Source organism: Hypanus sabinus, chromosome 6 (assembly GCF_030144855.1).
Source record: "Hypanus sabinus isolate sHypSab1 chromosome 6, sHypSab1.hap1, whole genome shotgun sequence".
Classification (NCBI taxonomy): Eukaryota; Metazoa; Chordata; class Chondrichthyes; order Myliobatiformes; family Dasyatidae; genus Hypanus; species Hypanus sabinus.
Genome location: NC_082711.1, coordinates 110895144 through 110921130, shown reverse-complemented (window position 1 = coordinate 110921130; position 25987 = coordinate 110895144). Strand labels below are relative to the sequence as shown.

The following is a 25987-nucleotide window of genomic DNA, read 5'->3' as shown; positions in this document are numbered from 1 at the left end:
TCCAAGTGGGGTCTGACCAGGGTCCTATATAGCTGTAACATTACCTCTCGGCTCTTAAACTCAATCTCTTGATTGATGAACGCCAATGCTCCGTATGCCTTCTTAACAAAGTCAACCTGCAGAGCAGCTTTGAGTGTCCTTTGGACTCGGACCCCAAGATCCCTCTGATCCTTCACACTGCCAAGAGTCTTACCATTAATACTATATTCTGCCATCATATTTGACCTATCAAAATGAACCACTTCACTCTTATCTGGGTTGAATTCCATCTGCCACTTCTCAGCCCAGTTTTGCGTCCTATCAATATCCCACTGTAACCTCTGACAGCCCTCCACACTATTCACAACACCCCCAACCTTTGTGTCTTCAGCAAATTTACTAACCCATCCGTCCACTTCCTCATCCAGGACATTTATACAAATCACAAGGAGTAAGGGTCCCAGAACAGATCCCTGAGGTACTCCACTGGTCACCGGCCTCCATGCAGAATATGACCCATCTACAACCACTCTTTGCCTTCTGTGGGCAAGCCAATTCTGGATCCACAATGCGATGTTCCCTTGGATCCCATGCCTCCTTACTTTCTCAATAAGCTTATCAAATGCCTTGCTGAAATTCATATACACTACATCTACTGCTCTACCTTCAACAATGTGTTTAGTCACATCCTCAAAAAACTCAATCAAGCTCGTAAGACATGCCTTGCCTTTGACAAAGCCATGCTGGCTATTCCTAATCATATTATACCTCTCCAAATGTTCATAAATCCTGCCTCTCAAGATCTTCTCCATCAACTTACCAACCACTGAAGTAAGACTCACTGGTTGATAATTTCCTGGGCTATCTCTACTCCCTTTCTTGAAGAAGGGAACAACATCCGCAACCCTCCAATCCTCCGGAACCTCCGCCGTCCCCACTGATGATGCAAAGATCATCGCCAGAGGCTCAGCATTAGGAAAAGGGAACTGGCTTCAAGGAAGGTGAACATCTCACTACTGGGAGAGCTGTGGAAACCAAGTCTTTGAGTAAATATAAAGCGGAGGTTGATAGGTTCTTGATTACTCAGGGCATCAGAGATTACAAGGAGAGGGCAGGAGACTGGGGTTGAGAGGAACAATAAATCAGCCATGACAGAATGGTGGAGCAGCCTCGATGGGCCAGATGGTTTAATTCTGCTATGATTAACTGTGCTTTGTTTTTTGGAGAGCTCGTGTTAAATCCTTCCAAAGTGAAATGAAATAGAAAGAGGGGGCTGCTAAAGATGGCTAGTGAGGGATTGGGGATCATCTGCTGAACTGGGAAAGATGGGTGTGGGTCTGGAGATCATCTGCTTTTCAGTTTATAATCATCAGCTTTTTTCCTTTTAGGACACAAGGCCGAGGAGCCTAAAGTCTGAAGAGTAAGTGTTGTATCTCCTTGGACAACTTTCCTTGTTAAGTAGAGCCACCTTTGGCCATGGAATAGCATAGAGAGATGTCTGATGTGCGTCTCCGCAGGTCAGGCAGTATCTATGGACAGCAATGAACAGTTGACGTTCTTGGCTAAGACCCTTCATCAGGACCTTTGATCCTCTCCACAGACGCTGCCTGACCTGCTGAGTTCCTCCAGCATTTTGTGTGTTTTGCTCTGGATTTTCAGCATCTGCAGAAACTCCTGTGACATCATCTCTGGTATCAATGGACAGAAAATCACCTCACAGTTTAGCCTCTCGGGCTGCAGGCACCTGTAGCCTTTGGCTGAGTGAATTCCAGATGGTCCTGGTGTGAAACGTTGTTTCAGGGGTCTCTCTGGGGCCACCTATCTAAAAGATAATGCACCCTTATTATTAGATTCACCAAGAGGTACAACACGGGTGCAAACCTTTCAGCCCACTTGTGTCTGTATGCACGGTCAGCCACACGTTCAGAATCATTCATCACAGCTACAGTGAAATGTGTCATTTGGGTGAGCAGCCAACACAACCTAGGGGTATGCTGGGGGCAGCCCGCAAGCGTTGCCCACAATGCACACCCACAACGCTCAGGAGAACAACACAGGACACAACAAGCAAAGTCCCGTTTCTCCCAGCCACTTACACTAACCCCAGGGTAGCCTGTCTTCTTCAGCCTCCAGCAGACTTGTGGATTCACAGACTCGAGGCTCCTGCCTTTGGGCCTCAGCTTCTGGGCTCCAGATTGACCTCTGATCTGAACCCCCCCATCAACTTCTATAGTTGCACTGTGGAGAGCATTCTGACAGGCTGCATCACTGTCTGGTATGGAGGGGCTACAGCACAGGACCGAAAGAAGCTACAGAGGGTTGTAAATCTAGTTAGCTCCATCTTGGGCACTAGCCTACAAAATACCCAGGACATCTTTAAGGAGTGGTGTCTCAGAAAGGCAGAGTCCTTTATTAAGGATCTCCAGCACCCAGGGCATGCCCTTTTCTCACTATTACCATCAGGTAGGAGATACAGAAGCCTGAAGGCACACACTCAGCGATTCAGGAACAGCTTCTTCCCCCCTAACATCAGTTTCCTAAATGGACATTGAACTCTTGAACACTACCTCACTTTTTTAATATATATTCATTGGTTTTTGCACATTTTTAAAAATCTATTCAATATACATAATTGATTTACTTGTTCATTTATTATTATGTTTTATTTTATTTTTTTCACTCTCTGCTAGATTATGTATTACATTGAACTGCTGCTGCTAAGTTAACAAATTTCACGTCACATTCCGGTGATAATAAACCTGATTTGGATTCTGATCTTCAGTATTCACCCAGGACTGGCCAATTACAATGTATGAGGGCCTAAATTCCAGGCCTTGAACTCCAGACTTGACAATGACGGGACCCCGAAAACTAGGCCTCAAACTCTGGTCTCACCAATGACAGGACACTAAAAGTCCTCAGTAGTCAGCCAATCTGACCTCTCATCACTGGCCTTCGAATGCTGAGCAAGGGCCTACACGCAGACCAGTCCTCTAATTCCACCCTCATCCCTGTCCCCAAATCCTAACCTGATCCCCTGACTTCCCTCTTGGTCCCCAAAATCGTCCCTATGAATCATGCACCAGAAAACATCCCCCAAAAAAATTAAAATTGACCCTCATCCTATGTTAATTCTATTTTATTCTCTCCCACACTCTGTCCATTCCCCACAGATTCTAATTCTGACCTGCACATGAGGCTAGTTAACAAGCTAAGCTGCCCATCTTTGGGGCGTGGCAGGAAACTGGAGCGCCTGGGTGAAACCCCAGGAGGGGAACAGTGAGAACGCAAACTCTGCACAGACAGCGTCCAACATCAGGATCGAACCTGGGTGTCTGGCGCTCCACCTACTCCTCCAAGAGAAAATCAACTTTATCCACCCTGCTACATCTTCCCAACATTCCAAGCATGACGATCAGCTCACCCGGTTAGCCTTTTAACACACCATCTGTGTCTATGCTCCTGCCCCTCTTTATTTAACACCTCAAGCCCTGGTATCATCAACACAAGAGATTCTGCAGATGCTGGAAATCCAGAGAACACACACAACATACTGGAGGAACTCAACGGGCCAGTCAGTGTCTGTAGAGGGGAATGAATCGTCAACATTTTGGGCTGAGAACCTTTGTCAGGACTGTAGGCTCTTCATCAGGGTCTGTCCCACTGAACTAATAAACACACGAGGTTCTGCAGTTGCTGGAAATCCAGAGGCCCTATGGAGGAGAATAGACAGTAGATATTTAGAGCCAAGAGCCTTCACCAGTCCTGATGGCCTCAGTCTGAAACATCGACCGCTTATCCCCCTCCACAGATGCTGCCTGACCTGCTGAGCTCCTCCAGCTCTCTGTGTGTGCTGCTCAGCCCCTGTGATAGAGACGTTTGCTGCCCTTAGACTGTTGTTTTTGATCTGTGCAACCTCTTGTCAGCCTTCAGCCCTGTCGGGAAGTCCTGGCCCATGAAAGTCGCATCATCTCCATCGAGGAGGAGCCCCTGCCGCAGCAGGGCCTGGAGACTGCCGAGCGGGGCAACAGTGTGACGGCTGCTGAAGCTGTCTTTGTGGAGGTGGCTGGTCCTCCATGGAGAGATGGTGAAGCGGATGTTATCGCAGAGGTAGGGATCGCTAGCCAGCTTCTAAGACATTATAAGACATTGGTCGGTCTGCGCTAGGAATACTGTGAGCAGTTTTGGGGCCCTTATCTAAGAAAGGATGACCTGGCATTGAAGGTGGGCCCAGAGGAGGTTCACATGAATGATTCTGGAAATGAAAGGGTTAATGTAGAAGGAACATTTGATCACACTGGGCCTGTACTCACTGGAGCTTAGAAGAATGAGGGGGGATCTCACTGAAATGTATTGAATATTGACAGGCCTAGACAGAGAGGACATGGTGAAGATGCTTCCTGTAGTGGGGGAGTCTTGCACCAGACGCATGTCCAGTTACAACAGAGTTTCTTTAACTAGCGAATCTGTGGGACTTGTTGTCACAGATGGCTGTGGAGACAAATCACTGAGTATGTTTAAAGCAGAGGTTGGTAGTTTCTTGATTAGTCAGGGTATGAAAGGTTATGGGGAGAAGGCAGGAGAATGGGGGTTGAGAGGGATAATATGTCAGCCATAAGGGAGTGGGCCAAATAGTCTAATTCTACACTCATGTCTTATATGTTACCATATATTGCCTTTCTTGCAGGCATTTACAGGAATAGAATGTTATGTGATGAAAGATGGATGAGGATGTGCAGTGCGGGGAGAGTTTGCAGAACATTGTCATAGAGTCAAGGGAGAATATGTGGAGAGTTTGCAGAACATTGTCATAGAGTCAAGGGAGAATATGTGGAGAGTTTGCAGAACATTGTCATAGAGTCAAGGGAGAATATGTGGAGAGTTTGCAGAACATTGTCATAGAGTCAAGGGAGAATATGTGGAGAGTTTGCAGAACATTGTCATAGAGTCAAGGGAGAATATGTGGAGAGTTTGCAGAACTGTCATAGAGTCAAGGGAGAATATGTGGAGAGTTTGCAGAACATTGTCATAGAGTCAAGGGAGAATATGTGGAGAGTTTGCAGAACATTGTCATAGAGTCAAGGGAGAATATGTGGAGAGTTTGCAGAACATTGTCATAGAGTCAAGGGAGAATATGTGGAGAGTTTGCAGAACATTGTCATAGAGTCAAGGGAGAATATGTGGAGAGTTTGCAGAACATTGTCATAGAGTCAAGGGAGAATATGTGGAGAGTTTGCAGAACATTGTCATAGAGTCAAGGGAGAATATGTGGAGAGTTTGCAGAACTGTCATAGAGTCAAGGGAGAATATGTGGAGAGTTTGCAGAACATTGTCATAGAGTCAAGGGAGAATATGTGGAGAGTTTGCAGAACATTGTCATAGAGTCAAGGGAGAATATGTGGAGAGTTTGCAGAACATTGTCATAGAGTCAAGGGAGAATATGTGGAGAGTTTGCAGAACATTGTCATAGAGTCAAGGGAGAATATGTGGAGAGTTTGCAGAACATTGTCATAGAGTCAAGGGAGAATATGTGGAGAGTTTGCAGAACATTGTCATAGAGTCAAGGGAGAATATGTGGAGAGTTTGCAGAACTGTCATAGAGTCAAGGGAGAATATGTGGAGAGTTTGCAGAACATTGTCATAGAGTCAAGGGAGAATATGTGGAGAGTTTGCAGAACATTGTCATAGAGTCAAGGGAGAATATGTGGAGAGTTTGCAGAACATTGTCATAGAGTCAAGGGAGAATATGTGGAGAGTTTGCAGAACATTGTCATAGAGTCAAGGGAGAATATGTGGAGAGTTTGCAGAACATTGTCATAGAGTCAAGGGAGAATATGTGGAGAGTTTGCAGAACATTGTCATAGAGTCAAGGGAGAATATGTGGAGAGTTTGCAGAACTGTCATAGAGTCAAGGGAGAATATGTGGAGAGTTTGCAGAACATTGTCATAGAGTCAAGGGAGAATATGTGGAGAGTTTGCAGAACATTGTCATAGAGTCAAGGGAGAATATGTGGAGAGTTTGCAGAACATTGTCATAGAGTCAAGGGAGAATATGTGGAGAGTTTGCAGAACATTGTCATAGAGTCAAGGGAGAATATGTGGAGAGTTTGCAGAACATTGTCATAGAGTCAAGGGAGAATATGTGGAGAGTTTGCAGAACATTGTCATAGAATCAAGGGAGAATATGTGGAGAGTTTGCAGAACATTGTCATAGAGTCAAGGGAGAATATGTGGAGAGTTTGCAGAACATTGTCATAGAGTCAAGGGAGAATATGTGGAGAGTTTGCAGAACATTGTCATAGAGTCAAGGGAGAATATGTGGAGAGTTTGCAGAACATTGTCATAGAGTCAAGGGAGAATATGTGGAGAGTTTGCAGAACATTGTCATAGAGTCAAGGGAGAATATGTGGAGAGTTTGCAGAACATTGTCATAGAGTCAAGGGAGAATATGTGGAGAGTTTGCAGAACATTGTCATAGAGTCAAGGGAGTATATGTGGAGAGTTTGCAGAACATTGTCATAGAGTCAAGGGAGAATATGTGGAGAGTTTGCAGGATATTGTCATAGAGTCAAGGGAGAATATGTGGAGAGTTTGCAGAACATTGTCATAGAGTCAAGGGAGAATATGTGGAGAGTTTGCAGGATATTGTCCTGCAAAGTGCAGCCTAGTCTTCAGGTATACCTAAACCAAAGTTTGATAGGGTACTGGGTCAGTCAAGATGTGAAAGGTTAAGGGGAGACGACAGGAGAATGGGATTAAGAGGGCTAATTAATCAGCCATGATGGAATGGTGGTACAGACTTGATGGGTCGAATGGCCTAAATCTGTTCCTGCTTTATGGCCTAATGATCTCTGCTAGGAAGCCAGTCTGGCAACACTTCCATCAGCTTTTATTACAGAAATGCATATACCTGTTTTTTAAACGTTCATCAAAACATAAGGTGAGATCTTCCATTTGCGTCAATGACCAACACGGTCTGATGATGTCACTACACTTCCAGCACCAATACAGCACGCTCACATCTTACTAACCACAACCCGTGATCTTTGCAATGTGGGGGGGGGAACCAGAGAACCCAGAGGAACCCCACGCCATCAGAGGAAATTCGCACAAAAGTGTAGCCAGTGGCAGGAGTTGAACCTGGGTCGCTGGCATGCTAATATCTTTATACTACCATGCCACCCCCTTCATAATAGGTAGTCAAACGTCCAAGTGATTCTTTCTGCCTACACAATGTCCATTTGGCTATCAAAGAACCCCTTGAATGCCTCTATCATATACACTTCTACAGCATCCACCCATCTCTGTGTGAAAGAAACCGAGCCCCACTCATCTCATTGCACTTAACCCTCTCTCACCTTAAACACATGCCCTCCGGTATGAGACTAATGTTAGAGTTCTGACAACCTCTTTCAGTGATCCCCGTATTCACTCCCGAGTGAGTTAGATCTGACCAGCATCCCTGCAGAGACATTCTTCGCCACAGCACTCCTCTCCCACAAAAAATAAAGGCAGAAAGTGGTATTTATTATTGTTATTATTTTAATTTTCCATTTGCACAATCTGTTACCTTTTGCACATTGGTTGTTTGTCCATCCTGTTGCTGTGGTGTTTTATTGATTTGATTGTGTTTTTTGTATTTACTGTGAATGCCTACAAGAAAATGAATCTCAGGGTTGTATATGGTAACACGTATGGACTTTGATAATGTATTTATCTTGAACTGTGAACTTTGAACTTGAATATGAAATTATCCTCCAAGGGGTCATTGTTATTCATAGATTGAAGCCTGTGTTACATCGAGCTCTGTGTTCCCTCCCCCTCCAGCTCCAGGTGGAGATCCAGTCCCTGCGCGGTCAACAGGAGGAGACCAGCACCGAGAACCAGCGGCTCAAAGTGACCAATCAGGAGATGGAGATGCGGCTGGAGGGGATCCAACGGGAGCTCCAGGAGGCCCAGGATCGGCTGGTCACCTTCCAGGAGGAGGCAGCTAACCGGGAGAAGGAAGGGTGAGGGAGCCCACACCCACCGTGCTCCATACGAGTGTCCTCTACACACACACACACACACTAAGTTCTGTCTTCCCACATGACATAGATGAACAAGCAGTATACTACAGTAAAGGCCTTTCAGCCCATAAAGTTGTGCCAGCCCTTTAACCCTCTCCATTGTAAATCCAATCCTTCCCTCCCACATAGACCTCCATTTTTCCATCATCCATGTTTCAGTCCAAGAGTCTCTTAAGTCTCACTAACGTGTTGCCCTCTGCCGCTGGCAGCATGTTCCACGAATGCACTGTGTAAAAAAATTACCTTTGACATCCCCCTATACTTCTGCCAAACAGAAAAATATTCCCCCTATGGAATTAACCATGTCTACCCTGGCAAAAAGACCACTGGCTGTCCACTTGATCTGGGTCTCTTATTATTTTGCACACCTCTCATAATCCTTCACTCCAGAATGAAAGGCCCTAGGTCCCTCAGCCTATTCTCATAAGACATGCTCTCTATCCAGGCAGCATCTTAGTAAATCTCCTCAGAAAAACTCTCTAAAGCTTCCATGTGCTTCCTATAACGTGGCAACCAGAAATGAACACAGTACTCCGAGCATGGCCCAACCAGGCTTTTGTAGAGCTGCAAGATTACCTCACAGCTCTTGAACTCAATCCCACAACAAATGAAGGCCAACACAACACCCCACGTGCAGCAGCTTTGAGGAACCTTTGGACAAGGAGCCCAAGCTCCTTTTGTTCCTCCACACTGCGAGGAACCCTGCCATTAACATTGTTCTCTGCCTTCTGGTTTGCCTTCTTGTCCTATCCTGCACAATATAAAGTCACCTCTTTACATACCTGCACACCTGTACCGCTGCTCATTGATGCAACTATCTCATAAGAGAATCATGTTCTACACACTCTAAACACAGACAGTAAAATGTATCCGTTTGAGGCCCACCTCACTGTTTCTGACCCTCTCTGTCTGATTACAGAGAGTCCAGTCATCCTGCAGATGGTGTGGGGCCATGTTCTGATGAAGCTTTCCAGCAGGTAAGCTTGGTGCAAGCCACAGTACTGCGCAAAGTTCTGGGGAAGCAGGATAAATCGGTCTTTAAGGAGATCAGAGGCCTTGAAATGGTCATTGATGGGATTTAATTTTTTCTGAGTATATTTGACAAAGTCCCACAGATCAGATTGATGAGGGACTTAGAAGGACATAGGAAGGTGGAGATGGATGGAAGTTTGTGTCAGCAGTACAATACAATAGTTCAGCATTATTGGGACAGTCAGCATCTGGAGGGGAGTGGGTGAGGAGTGTTCAGTGGGCTCTGATGAGCCCCTGTCTACTTCCTGGCCAGTACATTGGTGACTTGGAGACTGATTTCAGGTTGTGATGAAATGTCCGGACAATTGTAGGAAAACGGAGGAGTGAGCAGCTGCCGCCAAACCACCAACACCAGCATCCTCTCAATACCAATCAACAAGCAGTAAAACCTGGGCCTCTGTACCTCCCTCTGCCACTGGGTCCTTGGCTTCCTCACTGGACGACCACAGACTGTGCGGATCCAAAATAACATCTCCTCCCCACTTATAATCAACACTGGCGCACCTCAAGGGAGTGTTCTTAGCCCACGGTTCTACTCTCTCTACAATCACGACTGTGTGGCTAAGCACAGCTCAAATGCCATCTATAAATCTGATGACGACGCAACTATTGTTGGCAGAATCTCAGATGGTGACAAGTGAGACAGATCAGCCAGTTGAGAGTGTCAGGAAGTCCTCATAAAGGGATCAGAAGTGGAATGGGTGTGCTGTTTCAAGTTCCCAGATGTTAATCTCATCTTTTTGGGCCCAACCTATCTATGCAATTAAAAAGAAGGCACAACAGCCATTATATTTCATTAGAGATTTGAGGAGACTTGGATTGTCAACAAAGTTTTGAAAATTTCTAGGAATGTACCATTGTAACTGGGTGCATCACTGTCTGGTATGTACGGGCCAGTGCACAGGATCGGGAAAAGCTGCAGAAACTCAGCCTGTTCCATCGTGGGCGTTTGTCTCCCAGGAGTCTGGGACATCTTCAATTGGAGATGCCTCAAAACGGTGGCAACAAGGAGCCTCATACCCAGGACATGTCTTCTTCTGAAACAACACCATCAGGGACGAGGTACAGGAGCCTGAAGACGGTCAATGTCTCAGGAACAACCTTTCCCCTCTGATATCAGATCTCAGAATGGACAATGAACCCATGAACACTACCTCCTATTTGTTTTAAATTTTGCTCTCTTATTGCACTGTTTATTTAACTTAACTAAATTTATTTATTTAATTTATTTAACTTAATATATACTTATTATTGCAATTTATTGATTTTTTATAATTATGCATTATAATGTTCTGCAGCTGCAAAACAACAAATTTCATGACATATGTCAGTGATATTAACCCTGATTCTGATTCTGAATAATGCATTTGTCTGCTGGAAGTTTTGAGTGGATTCACAGGGGTTGACATAGAGGGGACAACGGGGACTAAACGCAGAGATGTGTGAGATTCGGGGAGGGTAAACAACATGCAGGAATACAGGATACTCGGTGGGATACTGGAATGTAGAGAGGACGAGGACCACGGAAACTTGCATCTGCGGTCTGTAGGTTCCTGAGGTAGTGGGTCAGGTCAAAATAAAGATAAAGCTTAGTTTTATTTGTCATACATCGAAACATACTGTGAAAGGCAGCTGGTGACCAAGGATTGTGCTGGGCCATCTGCAAGTGTTGCCGTTGGAAAATCACTAATGTAAACCTGCAAGTGTCTAGACTGTGGGAAGGAACCGGAGCAACCAGTGGAAATCCTGACACGCACGAGAACAACTTCCTTACAGACAGAGCAGGGAACTGCACCCTATTCTCTGGTACTGTGCCCACAGCACTCACCCCTGGTCCTGTCAGATCACTGTGACAGTTGTCGCTATTATCTGAAGCAAGGTGTGTGTGTGAACGAAGTGGTTGTGTTGGATCTGTTCAACACTTGTCACTTTGGTTGAAGCAAGATGAATGTGAACAGAGTGGTCGTGTCGGAACTGTACAACACAGTAGCTAGGAACTGTGTGTACATCAGACAGCTCTCTACAGGAAGGACGGATGGCACAGAGAGGGTGAGAAGCAGATGAACGAAGGGCGTACTGAGGCTGCAATGATGCTGAAGATGCACCAGGAAATCAGCAGAGACTTGCAAGATGATGATGGCGATCGATATATGGCAATATTTTGTTGGCAGCTCATTAAACTACGAAGTACTGTGCTAAATATAGTCCTTCTGGACTATGATCACTGCAATCCACAGACCGCCATTTCCCTTTCGGAGATGTGCTTTTGAACTCTCCGAGCGACCTGACGTTTTTGTGTTCTCCTGAAGGATCTGGCAAACTGAACTTTCCAAAATTCAGGCACAGCCATTGCTGGAGTGGACTGCAGGGCAGATAAAACCATCGAGGCCAGGAGTGGAAAATGAACTGATTTACTGTAAGTGCCGAGTCAGAATGAAAAAGTTAAGGCATCGAGGCCGAGGGTGGAGGGGTGGAGGTCGAAACAGTGTTCTGCTTACTTCTTCCTGTCAACCAAGTTCCGCCCACCCCGCCTGCCTGGGGTTGGCTCATCTCACTCTCTTCTTGTTACGACCATCGGTCAGGTGTTACGGGGGTCCTGCGTCCCACCACCTCCACGTTCGGCAGCAATTGTTGCACGGGTTTCACTTGTCTCAGTGCTGACCTGGCCCCACCACCGTGACCCTTTTTCGGGGAACCTCTGGCCTATTGTCTCTCTATTATTTGTTTGCAATCTAATGGGATGCACGATTTGTTCTTCTTTCACTCATTTCAGTCTTCGTTGAGGGGGAGTTTTCATGGATTCTATTATGTTTCCTTGATTCATGGCTGCCTGCAAGAAAATGAATCTCAAGTCTGTCTGCATACTTTTGACTTTGAACTCTGAAATGCTGAAAACGCTTGGCAGGTCATTCAGCGCCTGCGGAGGGAGATGTTTCAGGTCTGTTCTAGTGGAAGTCGTCGATCTGAGGGGGAATGGTTTTTCTCTCTCTTTTCTCATCTGCTGAGGCTTTCCACAATTTTGCCCTTAATGCTGGGCTGTAGGGGAGAGAATGCCCGGCTGGGCTGACACACGTGGATGAGGTTTAATTGAGGTGTGTAGGACAGTGAGAGAGCTTGACCACGGGAACACAAAGGGCTCGTTTCCCAAGGTGGAAGTTTATAACTCCAGAACACCGAGCTCACTGAGTGGCTGGGTGAGGGGGCAGCTGAAGGAGGGTTAGGGTTAGGGTTAGGGTGAGTGTAGTGTGTGGCTGGGCCTCATGGCCAGTAAGGCAGGGGATGCTGAGACCAAAGGCACAGTTCAGTGGAACACCAGTGGGAATTGTAAGTGAGCAGAAACCGAGAGCTGCAGAATGTGAGTTATCGATGGGGTCCTAAGTCACTAGTATGGCAGCGAAGGGCCAAATGGCCCCACACTAAGTGATACATGTCTCACATTCTATGCAAAATAGTGACCATCCCCTCTGTGACCACACATTCGCCCTCCCCCACACCCCCAGCTCCAGGCAGAGATCGAGTCCCTGCGCGGTCAACAGGAGGAGACCAGCACCGAGAACCAGCGGCTCAAAGTGACCAATCAGGAGATGGAGACGCGGCTGGAGGGGATCCAACGGGAGCTCCAGGAGGCCAAGGATCGGCTGGTCACCCTCCAGGAGGAGGCAGCTCACCGGGAGGAGAAAGAGAGGTGAGGGACCCCCGCAAACTCCTCAGTGTGCAGATACACTGTACACACCATCACACAGTGTATACACACTGCTGTACATGGCACACGCATATAGCACAGTGTGTATACAGACTTAACACTGTTAAATACCCTGTACACACCCCTCATCTGCTGTACATAGTCCATACACACCACACACTGAGCACAGTCACCATGGTACCTGCTGTGTTGCATACAGGCTGAACACTGTGCAGAGAGCCACGGAACAGTGTGTGCCCCCACTGTGTAAGATCCACAGACTGTACACACACACACTGACACACACTCTATACAGAGACACACACACACACACACACACATACACGCACTATACACAGACACAGAGAGACACTCACACACACACACACACACAATCTATACACAGGCACACACACACACACACACACACACAGTCAATGCGCAGGCACACACAGACAGACAGACACACACACACACACACATACACCGTTCCACACACCCACCACTCTCTGTGTAAAAACAAACATCGTTCCACACACCCACCACTCCCTGTGTAAAAACAAACCCCGTTCCACACACCCTCCACTCCCTGTGTAAAAACAAACCCCGTTCCACACACCCACCACTCTCTGTGTAAAAACAAACCCCGTTCCACACACCCATCACTCCCTGTGTAAAAACAAACCCCGTTCCACACACCCACCACTCTCTGTGTAAAAACAAACCCCGTTCCACACAACCACCACTCCCTGTGTAAAAACAAACCCCGTTCCACACACCCACCACTCCCTGTGTAAAAAAAAACCTCATTCCACACACCCATCACTCCCTGTGTAAACACAAACCCCGTTCCAAACAACCACCACTCCCTGTGTAAAAAAAAACCTCATTCCACACACCCATCACTCCCTGTGTAAACACAAACCCCGTTCCAAACAACCACCACTCCCTGTGTAAAAACAAACCTCCTTCCACACACCCACCACTTTCTGAGTAAAAATGAACCCCGTTCCACACAACCACCACTCTCTGTGTAAAAACAAACCCCGTTCCACACACCCACCACTCCCTGTGTAAAAACAAACCCCGTTCCACACAACCACCACTCCCTGTGTAAAAACAAACCCCGTTCCACACACCCACCACTCCCTGTGTAAAAACAAACCCCGTTCCACACACCCACCACTCTCTGTGTAAAAACAAACCCCGTTCCACACACCCTCCACTCTCTGTGTAAAAAAAAACCTCATTCCACACACCCTCCACTCTCTGTGTAAAAACAAACCCCGTTCCACACACCCACCACTCCTTGTGTAAAAACAAACCCCGTTCCACACACCCATCACTCTCTGTGTAAAAACAAACCCCGTTCCACACACCCACAACTCTCTGTGTAAAAACAAACCCCGTTCCACACACCCATCACTCTCTGTGTAAAAACAAACCCCGTTCCACACACCCACAACTCTCTGTGTAAAAACAAACACCGTTCCACACACCCACCACTCCTTGTGTAAAAACAAACCCCGTTCCACACACCCATCACTCTCTGTGTAAAAACAAACCCCGTTCCACACACCCACAACTCTCTGTGTAAAAACAAACCCCATTCCAAACAACCACCACTCCCTGTGTAAAAAACAAACCTCATTCCACACACCCTCCACTCTCTGTGTAAAAACAAACCCCGTTCCACACACCCATCACTCTCTGTGTAAAAACAAACCCCGTTCCACACACTCACCACTCCCTGTGTAAAAACCAACCCCGTTCCACACACCCACCACTCTCTGTGTAAAAACAAACCCCGTTCCACACACTCACCACTCCCTGTGTAAAAACCAACCCCGTTCCACACACCCACCACTCCCTGTGTAAAAACAAACCCCGTTCCACACACCCACCACTCCCTGTGTAAAAACAAACCCCGTTCCACACACCCACCACTCCCTGTGTAAAAACAAACCCCGTTCCACACACCCACCACTCTCTGTGTAAAAACAAACCCCGTTCCACACAACCACCACTCCCTGTGTAAAAACAAACCTCATTCCACACACCCACCACTCTCTGTGTAAAAACCAACCCCGTTCCACACACCCACCACTCCCTGTGTAAAAACCAACCCCGTTCCACACACCCATCACTCCCTGTGTAAAATCAAACCCCGTTCCACACAACCACAACTCCCTGTGTAAAAACAAACCCCGTTCCACACACCCTCCACTCTCTATGTAAAAACAAACCCCGTTCCACACACCCACCACTCCCTGTGTAAAAACAAACCCCGTTCCACACACCCACCACTCCCTGTGTAAAAACAAACCCCGTTCCACACACCCACCACTCTCTGTGTAAAAACAAACCCCGTTTCCACACACCCTCCACTCTCTGTGTAAAAAAAAACCTCATTCCACACACCCTCCACTCTCTGTGTAAAAACAAACCCCGTTCCACACACCCACCACTCCTTGTGTAAAAACAAACCCCGTTCCACACACCCATCACTCTCTGTGTAAAAACAAACCCCGTTCCACACACCCACAACTCTCTGTGTAAAAACAAACCCCGTTCCACACACCCATCACTCTCTGTGTAAAAACAAACCCCGTTCCACACACCCACAACTCTCTGTGTAAAAACAAACCCCGTTCCACACACCCACCACTCCTTGTGTAAAAACAATCCCCGTTCCACACACCCATCACTCTCTGTGTAAAAACAAACCCCGTTCCACACACCCACAACTCTCTGTGTAAAAACAAACCCCGTTCCAAACAACCACCACTCCCTGTGTAAAAAACAAACCTCATTCCACACACCCTCCACTCTCTGTGTAAAAACAAACCCCGTTCCACACACCCATCACTCTCTGTGTAAAAACAAACCCCGTTCCACACACTCACCACTCCCTGTGTAAAAACCAACCCCGTTCCACACACCCACCACTCTCTGTGTAAAAACAAACCCCGTTCCACACATTCACCACTCCCTGTGTAAAAACCAACCCCGTTCCACACACCCACCACTCCCTGTGTAAAAACAAACCCCGTTCCACACACCCACCACTCCCTGTGTAAAAACAAACCCCGTTCCACACACCCACCACTCCCTGTGTAAAAACAAACCCCGTTCCACACACCCACCACTCTCTGTGTAAAAACAAACCCCGTTCCACACAACCACCACTCCCTGTGTAAAAACAAACCTCATTCCACACACCCACCACTCTCTGTGTAAAAACCAACCCCGTTCCACACACCCACCACTCCCTGTGTAAAAACCAACCCCGTTCCACACACCCATCACTCCCTGTGTAAAATCAAACCCCGTTCCACACAACCACAACTCCCTGTGTAAAAACAAACCCCGTTCCACACACCCTCCACTCTCTATGTAAAAACAAACCCCGTTCCACACACCCACCACTCCCTGTGTAAAAACAAACCCCGTTCCACACACCCACCACTCCCTGTGTAAAAACAAACCCCGTTCCACACACCCACCACTCTCTGAGTAAAAACAAACGCCGTTCCACACAACCACCACTCTCTGTGTAAAAACGAACCCCGTTCCACACACCCACCACTCCCTGTGTAAAAACAAACCTCATTCCATACACCCACCACTCTCTGTGTAAAAACAAACCCCGTTCCACACACCCACCACTCTCTGTGTAAAAACAAACCCCGTTCCACACAACCACCACTCCCTGTGTAAAAACAAACCCCGTTCCACACACCCACCACTCCCTGTGTAAAAACAAACCCCGTTCCACACACCCACCACTCTCTGTGTAAAAACAAACCCCGCTCCACACAACCACCACTCCCTGTGTAAAAACAAACCCCGTTCCACACACCCACCACTCTCTGTGTAAAAACAAACCTCATTCCACACACCCATCACTCTCTGTGTAAAAATGAACCCCGTTCCACACACCCACCACTCTCTGTGTAAAATCAAACCCCGTTCCACACACCCACCACTCTGTGTAAAAACAAACCCCGTTCCACACACTCACCACTCCCTGTGTAAAAACCAACCCCGTTCCACACACCCACCACTCTCTGTGTAAAAACAAACCCCGTTCCACACACTCACCACTCCCTGTGTAAAAACAAACCCCGTTCCACACAACCACCACTCCCTGTGTAAAAACAAACCCCGTTCCACACACCCACCACTCTCTGTGTAAAAACAAACCTCATTCCACACACCCATCACTCTCTGTGTAAAAAGGAACCCCGTTCCACACAACCACCACTCACTGTGTAAAAACAAACCCCGTTCCACACACCCACCACTCCCTGTGTAAAAACAAACCCCGTTCCACACACGCATCACTCTCTGTGTAAAAACAAACCCCGTTCCACACATTCACCACTCCCTGTGTAAAAACCAACCCCGTTCCACACACCCACCACTCCCTGTGTAAAAACAAACCCCGTTCCACACACCCACCACTCCCTGTGTAAAAACAAACCCCGTTCCACACACCCACCACTCCCTGTGTAAAAACAAACCCCGTTCCACACACCCACCACTCTCTGTGTAAAAACAAACCCCGTTCCACACAACCACCACTCCCTGTGTAAAAACAAACCTCATTCCACACACCCACCACTCTCTGTGTAAAAACCAACCCCGTTCCACACACCCACCACTCCCTGTGTAAAAACCAACCCCGTTCCACACACCCATCACTCCCTGTGTAAAATCAAACCCCGTTCCACACAACCACAACTCCCTGTGTAAAAACAAACCCCGTTCCACACACCCTCCACTCTCTATGTAAAAACAAACCCCGTTCCACACACCCACCACTCCCTGTGTAAAAACAAACCCCGTTCCACACACCCACCACTCCCTGTGTAAAAACAAACCCCGTTCCACACACCCACCACTCTCTGAGTAAAAACAAACGCCGTTCCACACAACCACCACTCTCTGTGTAAAAACGAACCCCGTTCCACACACCCATCACTCCCTGTGTAAAAACAAACCCCGTTCCACACAACCACAACTCCCTGTGTAAAAACAAACCCCGTTCCACACACCCTCCACTCTCTCTGTAAAAACAAACCCCGTTCCACACACCCACCACTCTCTGTGTAAAAACAAACCCCGTTCCACACACCCACCACTCCCTGTGTAAAAACAAGCCCCGTTCCACACACCCATCACTCCCTGTGTAAAAACAAACCCCGTTCCACACACCCACCACTCCCTGTGTAAAAACAAACCCCGTTCCACACAACCACAACTCCCTGTGTAAAAACAAACCCCGTTCCACACACCCACCACTCTCTGTGTAAAAACAAACCCCGTTCCACACACCCACCACTCTCTGTGTAAAAACAAACCCCGTTCCACACACCCACCACTCTCTGTGTAAAAACAAACCCCGTTCCACACACCCACCACTCCCTGTGTAAAAACAAACCCCGTTCCACACACCCTCCACTCTCTGTGTAAAAACAAACCCCGTTCCACACACCCATCACTCCCTGTGTAAAAACAAACCCCGTTCCACACAACCACAACTCCCTGTGTAAAAACAAACCCCGTTCCACACACCCACCACTCCCTGTGTAAAAACAAACCCCGTTCCACACACCCACCACTCTCTGTGTAAAAACAAACCCCGTTCCACACACCCATCACTCCCTGTGTAAAAACAAACGACGTTCCACACACCCACTCCTCCCTGTATAACAAAAATACCTCTGACATCACCTCTATACTTTCCTGCAAATGTCTTTGAATCTTGCCCCTGATATTAGTTCGTGCCTTCCTGGGGTCATGTCTCTGGCGTCCACGTGATCTATACCTCTCATCAAGTTGTTCCCCTTTATCAAGTCCGCTTTTATCCTTCGTCTCTCTTCTGTTCTCATTCCAGGGAGAGTAATCTATCGCCGGACACGGAGCATGCAAAAGCTGATGCTGTTGTTCAGCAGGTAATATCGGATGTTCACGGTGGGGGGAGATGGGTGAGCTGATCCCGTGACTGCTCTGTGTGTCTGAGGTTGAACTCTCGGTTCTGTCTGGGGTGCAGTCGATCAGGTTCATTATCACTGACATATTTCATGAGGTTTGTTGTTGTCTGTCAGTGCAATACATAAAAATACAAATTATAATAAGACATATACTTTATATTGATTGTGAATGCCCACAAAAAATTGAATCTCAAGGATATATATGGTAACACGTATGGACTTTGATAATACATTTATCTTGAACTGTGAACTTTGAACTTGATATGAAATTATCCTCCAAAGGATCATTGTTGTTCATAGATTGAAGCTCTGTGTGTTCCCTTCCCCTCCAGTTCCAGGCAGAGATCGAGTCCCTGCGCGGTCAACAGGAGGAGACCAGCACCGAGAACCAACGGCTCAAAGTGACCAATCAGGAGATGGAGACGCGGCTGGAGGGGATCCAACGGGAGCTCCAGGAGGCCAAGGATCGGCTGGTCACCCTCCAGGAGGAGGCAGCTCACCGGGAGGAGAAAGAGAGGTGAGGGACCCCCGCAAACTCCTCAGTGTGCAGATACACTGTACACACCATCACACAGTGTATACACACTGCTGTACATGGCACACGCATATAGGACAGTGTGTATACTGACATAACACTGTTAAATACCCTGTACGCACCCCTCATCTGCTGTACATAGTCCATACACACCACAAACTGAGCACAGTCACCATGGTACCTGGTGTGTTGCATACAGGCTGAACACTGTGCAGAGAGCCACGGAACTGTGTGTGCCCTCACTGTGTAAGATCCACAGACTGTATACACACACAGTGACACACACTCTATACACAGACACAGCACCACACACAAACACACAACCTCTATACGCAGACACAGCCACACAATCTATACACACACTCACACTCTATACTCAGACACGAGCACACACACACACACGCACACACACACTATACACAGACACAGAGAGACACTCACACACAGAGACACACACAGCCACACACACAGAATCGATACACAGAGACACACACTCACACACAAACACTCTATACACAGACAGACAGATAGACACACACACACTCCATAGACACACAGACATGCAAACACACACACTGACACACATTCAATACACAGACACAGCCACACACACACAACCCACACACACACACACACACACACAGTCTATACGCAGACACAGACAGACAGACAGACACACACACACACATACACACACACACAAACCCCGTTTCACACACCCACCACTCTCTGTGTAAAAACTAACCCCGTTCCACACACCCTCCACTCCCTGTGTAAAAACAAACCTCGTTCCACACACCCACAACTCACTGTGTAAAAACAAACCCCGTTTCACACACCCTCCACTCTCTGTGTAAAAACAAACCCCATTCCACACACCCATCACTCTCTGTGTAAAAACAAACCCCGTTCCACACACCCACCACTCTCTGTGTAAAAACAAACCCCGTTCCACACACCCACCACTCCCTGTGTAAAAACAAACCTCATTCCACACACCCACCTCTCCCTGTGTAAAAACAAACCTGATTCCACACACCCACCACTCTCTGTGTAAAAACAAACCTCATTCCACACACCCACCTCTCTCTGTGTAAAAACAAACCTCATTCCACACACCCACCACTCCCTGTGTAAAAACAAACCTCATTCCACACACCCACCACTCTCTGTGTAAAAACAAACCCCGTTCCACACAACCACCACTCCCTGTGTAAAAACAAACCCCGTTCCACACAACCACCACTCCCTGTATAAAAACAAACCTCATTCCACACACCCATCACTCTCTGTGTAAAAATGAAACTCGTTCCGCACACCCACCTCATTCTGTGTAAAAATGAACCCCGTTCCACACACCCACCACTCCCTGTGTAAAAACAAACCCCGTTCCACACATCCACCACTCTCTGTGTAAAAACAAACCCCGTTGCACACACCCACAACTCCCTGTGTAAAAACAAATGATGTTCCACACACCCACTCCTCCCTGTATAACAAAAATACCTCTGACATCACCTCTATACGTTACTGCAAATGTCATTGAATCTTGCCCCTGATATTAGTTCGTGCCTTCCCGGGGTCATGTCTCTGGCGTCCACGTGATCTATACCTCTCATCAAGTTGTTCCCCTTTATCAAGTCCGCTTTTATCCTTCGTCTCTCTTCTGTTCTCATTCCAGGGAGAGTAATCTATCGCCGGACACGGAGCGTGCAAAAGCTGATGCTGTTGTTCAGCAGGTAATATCGGATGTTCACGGTGGGGGGAGATGGGTGAGCTGATCCCGTGACTGCTGTGTGTGTCTGAGGTTGAACTCTCGGTTCTTTCTGGGGTGCAGTCGATCAGGTTCATTATCACTGACATATTTCATGAGGTTTGTTGTTGTCTGTCAGTGCAATACATAAAAATACAAATTATAACAAGACATATACTTTATATTGATTGTGAATGCCCACAAAAAATTGAATCTCAAGGATATATATGGTAACACGTATGGACTTTGATAATACATTTATCTTGAACGGTGAACTTTGAACTTGATATGAAATTATCCTCCAAAGGATCATTGTTGTTCATAGATTGAAGCTCTGTGTGTTCCCTCCCCCTCCAGTTCCAGGCAGAGATCGAGTCCCTGCGCGGTCAACAGGAGGAGACCAGCACCGAGAACCAGCGGCTCAAAGTGACCAATCAGGAGATGGAGACGCGGCTGGAGGGGATCCAACGGGAGCTCCAGGAGGCCCAGGATCGGCTGGTCACCCTCCAGGAGGAGGCAGCTCACCGGGAGAAGAAAGAGAGGTGAGGGACCCCCGCAAACTCCTCAGTGTGCAGATACACTGTACACACCATCACACAGTGTATACACACTGCTGTACATGGCACACGCATATAGCACAGTGTGTATACAGACTTAACACTGTTAAATACCCTGTACACACCCCTCATCTGCTGTACATAGTCCATACACACCACACACTGAGCACAGCCACCATGGTACCTGGTGTGTTGCATACAGGCTGAACACTGTGCAGAGAGCCACGGAACTGTGTGTGCCCCCACTGTGTAAGATCCACAGACTGTATACACACACAGTGACACACACTCTATACACAGACACAGCACCACACACAAACATACAAACTCTATACGCAGACACAGCCACACACACACTCACACTCTATACTCAGACATGAGCACACACACACACACACACGCGCACACACACACTATACACAGACACAGAGAGACACTCACACATACACACACACACACTCACACACACATGCACACACAGAGACACACACACAGAAACTATACACAGAGACACACACACACACACACACAAACATTCTATACACAGACAGACAGATAGACACACACACACTCCATAGACACACAGACATGCAAACACACACACTGACACACATTCAATACACAGACACAGCCACACACACACAACTCACACACACACACACACAGTCTATACGCAGACACAGACAGACAGACAGACAGACACACACACACACACAAACCCCGTTTCACACACCCACCACTCTCTGTGTATAAACTAACCCGGTTCCACACACCCACCACTTTCTGTGTAAAAATGAAGTCCTTTCCACAAACCCTCCACTCTTTGTGTAAAAACAAACCGCGTTCCACACACCCACCACTCTCTGTGTAAAAACAAACCCCGTTCCACACAACCACCACTCCCTGTGTAAAAACAAACCCCGTTCCACACACCCACCACTCTCTGTGTAAAATCAAACCCCGTTCCACACACCCACCACTCTCTGTGTAAAAACAAACCCCGTTCCACACACCCACCACTCCCGTGTAAAAACAAACCCCGTTCCACACACCCACCACTCCCTGTGTAAAAACAAACCCCGTTCCACACAACCACCACTCCCTGTGTAAAAACAAACCCCGTTCCACACACCCACCACTCTCTGTGTAAAAACAAACCCCGTTCCACACACCCACCACTCTCTGAGTAAAAACAAACCCCGTTCCACACAACCACCACTCCCTGTGTAAAAACAAACCCCGTTCCACACACCCACCACTCCTTGTGTAAAAACAAACCCCGTTCCACACACCCACCACTCCCAGTGTAAAATCAAACCCCGTTCCACACACCCAACACTCCCTGTGTAAAAACAAACCCCGTTCCACACACCCACCACTCCTTGTGTAAAAACAAACCCCGTTCCACACACCCACCACTCCTTGTGTAAAAACAAACCCCGTTCCACACACCCACCACTCTCTGTGTAAAAACAAACCCCGTTCCACACACCCACCACTCTCTGTGTAAAAATGAACCCCGTTCCACACAACCACCACTCCCTGTGTAAAAACAAACCCCGTTCCACACACCCTCCACTCCCTGTGTAAAAACAAACCCCGTTCCACACACCCATCACTCTCTGTATAAAATCAAACCCCGTTCCACACACCAACACTCCTTGTGTAAAAACAAACCCCGTTCCACACAACCACCACTCTCTGTGTAAAAACAAACCCCGTTCCACACACCCACCACTCCCTGTGTAAAAACAAACCCCGTCCCACACACCCACCACTCCCTGTGTAAAAACAAACCCCGTTCCACACACCCACCACTCTCTGTGTAAAAACAAACCCCGTTCCACACACCCACCACTCTCTGTGTAAAAACGAACCCCGTTCCACACACCCACCACTCCCTGTGTAAAAACAAACCCCGTTCCACACACCCACCACTCCCTGTGTAAAAACAAACCCCGTTCCACACACCCACCACTCACTGTGTAAAAACAAACCCCGTTCCAGAGACCCACCACTCTCTGAGTAAAAACAAACCCCGTTCCACACACCCACCACTCCCTGTGTAAAAACAAACCCCGTTCCACACACCCACCACTCTCTGTGTAAAAACAAACCCCGTTCCACACACCCACCACTCCCTGTGTAAAAACAAACCCCATTCCACACACCAACACTCACTGTGCAAACACAAACCCCGTTCCACACAACCACCACTCCCTGTGTAAAAACAAAACCCGTTCCACACACCCACCACTCCCTGTGTAAAAACAAACCCCGTTCCACACAACCACCACTCCCTGTGTAAAAACAAACCCCGTTCCACACACCCACCACTCCCTGTGTAAAAACAAACCTCATTCCATACACCCACCACTCTCTGTGTAAAAACAAACCCCGTTCCACACACCCACCACTCTCTGTGTAAAAACAAACCCCGTTCCACACAACCACCACTCCCTGTGTAAAAACAAACCCCGTTCCACACACCCACCACTCCCTGTGTAAAAACAAACCCCGTTCCACACACCCACCACTCTCTGTGTAAAAACAAACCCCGCTCCACACAACCACCACTCCCTGTGTAAAAACAAACCCCGTTCCACACACCCACCACTCTCTGTGTAAAAACAAACCTCATTCCACACACCCATCACTCTCTGTGTAAAAATGAACCCCGTTCCACACACCCACCACTCTCTGTGTAAAATCAAACCCCGTTCCACACACCCACCACTCTGTGTAAAAACAAACCCCGTTCCACACACCCACCACTCCCGTGTAAAAACAAACCCCGTTCCACACACCCACCACTCCCTGTGTAAAAACAAACCCCGTTCCACACAACCACCACTCCCTGTGTAAAAACAAACCCCGTTCCACACACCCACCTCTCCCTGTGTAAAAACAAACCTCATTCCACACACCCACCACTCTCTGTGTAAAAACAAACCCCGTTCCACACACCCACCACTCTCTGTGTAAAAACAAACCCCGTTCCAAACAACCACCACTCCCTGTGTAAAGACAAACCCCGTTCCACACACCCACCACTCCCTGTGTAAAAACAAACTCCGTTCCACACACCCACCACTCTCTGTGTAAAAACAAACCCCGTTCCACACAACCACCACTCCCTGTGTAAAAACAAACCCCGTTCCACACACCCACCACTCTCTGTGTAAAAACAAACCTCATTCCACACACCCATCACTCTCTGTGTAAAAAGGAACCCCGTTCCACACAACCACCACTCACTGTGTAAAAACAAACCCCGTTCCACACACCCACCACTCTCTGTGTAAAAACAAACCCCGTTCCACACACCCATCACTCTCTGTGTAAAAATGAACCCCGTTCCACATACCCACCACTCCTTGTGTAAAAACAAACCCCGTTCCACACACCCACCACTCCTTGTGTAAAAACAAACGCCTTTCCACACTACCACCACTCCTTGTGTAAAAATGAACCCCGTTCCACACACCCACCACTCTCTGTGTAAAAACAAACCCCGTTCCACACAGCCACCACTCCCTGTGTAAAAACAAACCCCGTTCCACACACCCACCACTCCCTGTGTAAAAACAAACCCCGTTCCACACACCACCACTCCCTGTGTAAAAACAAACCCCGTTCCACACACACACCACTCTCTGTGTAAAAGCAAACCCTGTTCCACACAACCACCACTCCCTGTGTAAAAACAAACCCCGTTCCAAACACCCACCACTCACTGTGTAAAAACAAACCCCGTTCCACACACCCACCACTCTCTGTGTAAAAACAAACCCCGTTCCACACACCCACCACTCCCTGTTTAAAAACAAACCCCGTTCCACACACCCACCACTCCCTGTGTAAAATCAAACCCCGTTCCACACACCCACCACTCTCTGTGTAAAAACAAACCCCGTTCCACACACCCACCACTCTCTTTGTAAAAACAAACTCCGTTCCACACACCCACCACTCCCTGTGTAAAAACAAACCCCGTTCCACACACCAACACTCACTGTGCAAACACAAACCCCGTTCCACACACCCACCACTCTCTGTGTAAAAACAAACCTCATTCCACACACCCACCACTCTCTGTGTAAAAACAAACCCCGTTCCACACACCCACCACTCCCTGTGTAAAATCAAACCCCGTTCCACACACCCACCACTCTCTGTATAAAAACAAACCCCGTTCCACACACCCACCACTCTCTGTGTAAAAACAAACCCCGTTCCACACACCCACCACTCCCTGTGTAAAAACAAACCCCGTTCCACACACCAACACTCACTGTGCAAACACAAACCCCGTTCCACACAACCACCACTCCCTGTGTAAAAACAAACCCCGTTCCACACACCCACCACTCCCAGTGTA

The 25987-nt window shown here is 47.6% G+C and overlaps 1 protein-coding gene across 1 annotated transcript in view; it reads left to right on the top strand.

Annotated features, from left to right (window-relative positions):
- The window catches only part of LOC132395186 (trichohyalin-like), a 252206-nt gene that overhangs the window by 100466 nt on the left and 125753 nt on the right, over positions 1-25987 (top strand). Inside the window, 9 exon segments of the mRNA XM_059971479.1 lie at positions 1368-1399; positions 3906-4089; positions 7807-7988; positions 8968-9025; positions 12581-12765; positions 18665-18722; positions 19094-19278; positions 20978-21035; positions 21407-21591. Coding sequence (XP_059827462.1) covers positions 1368-1399; positions 3906-4089; positions 7807-7988; positions 8968-9025; positions 12581-12765; positions 18665-18722; positions 19094-19278; positions 20978-21035; positions 21407-21591 — 1127 coding nt within the window.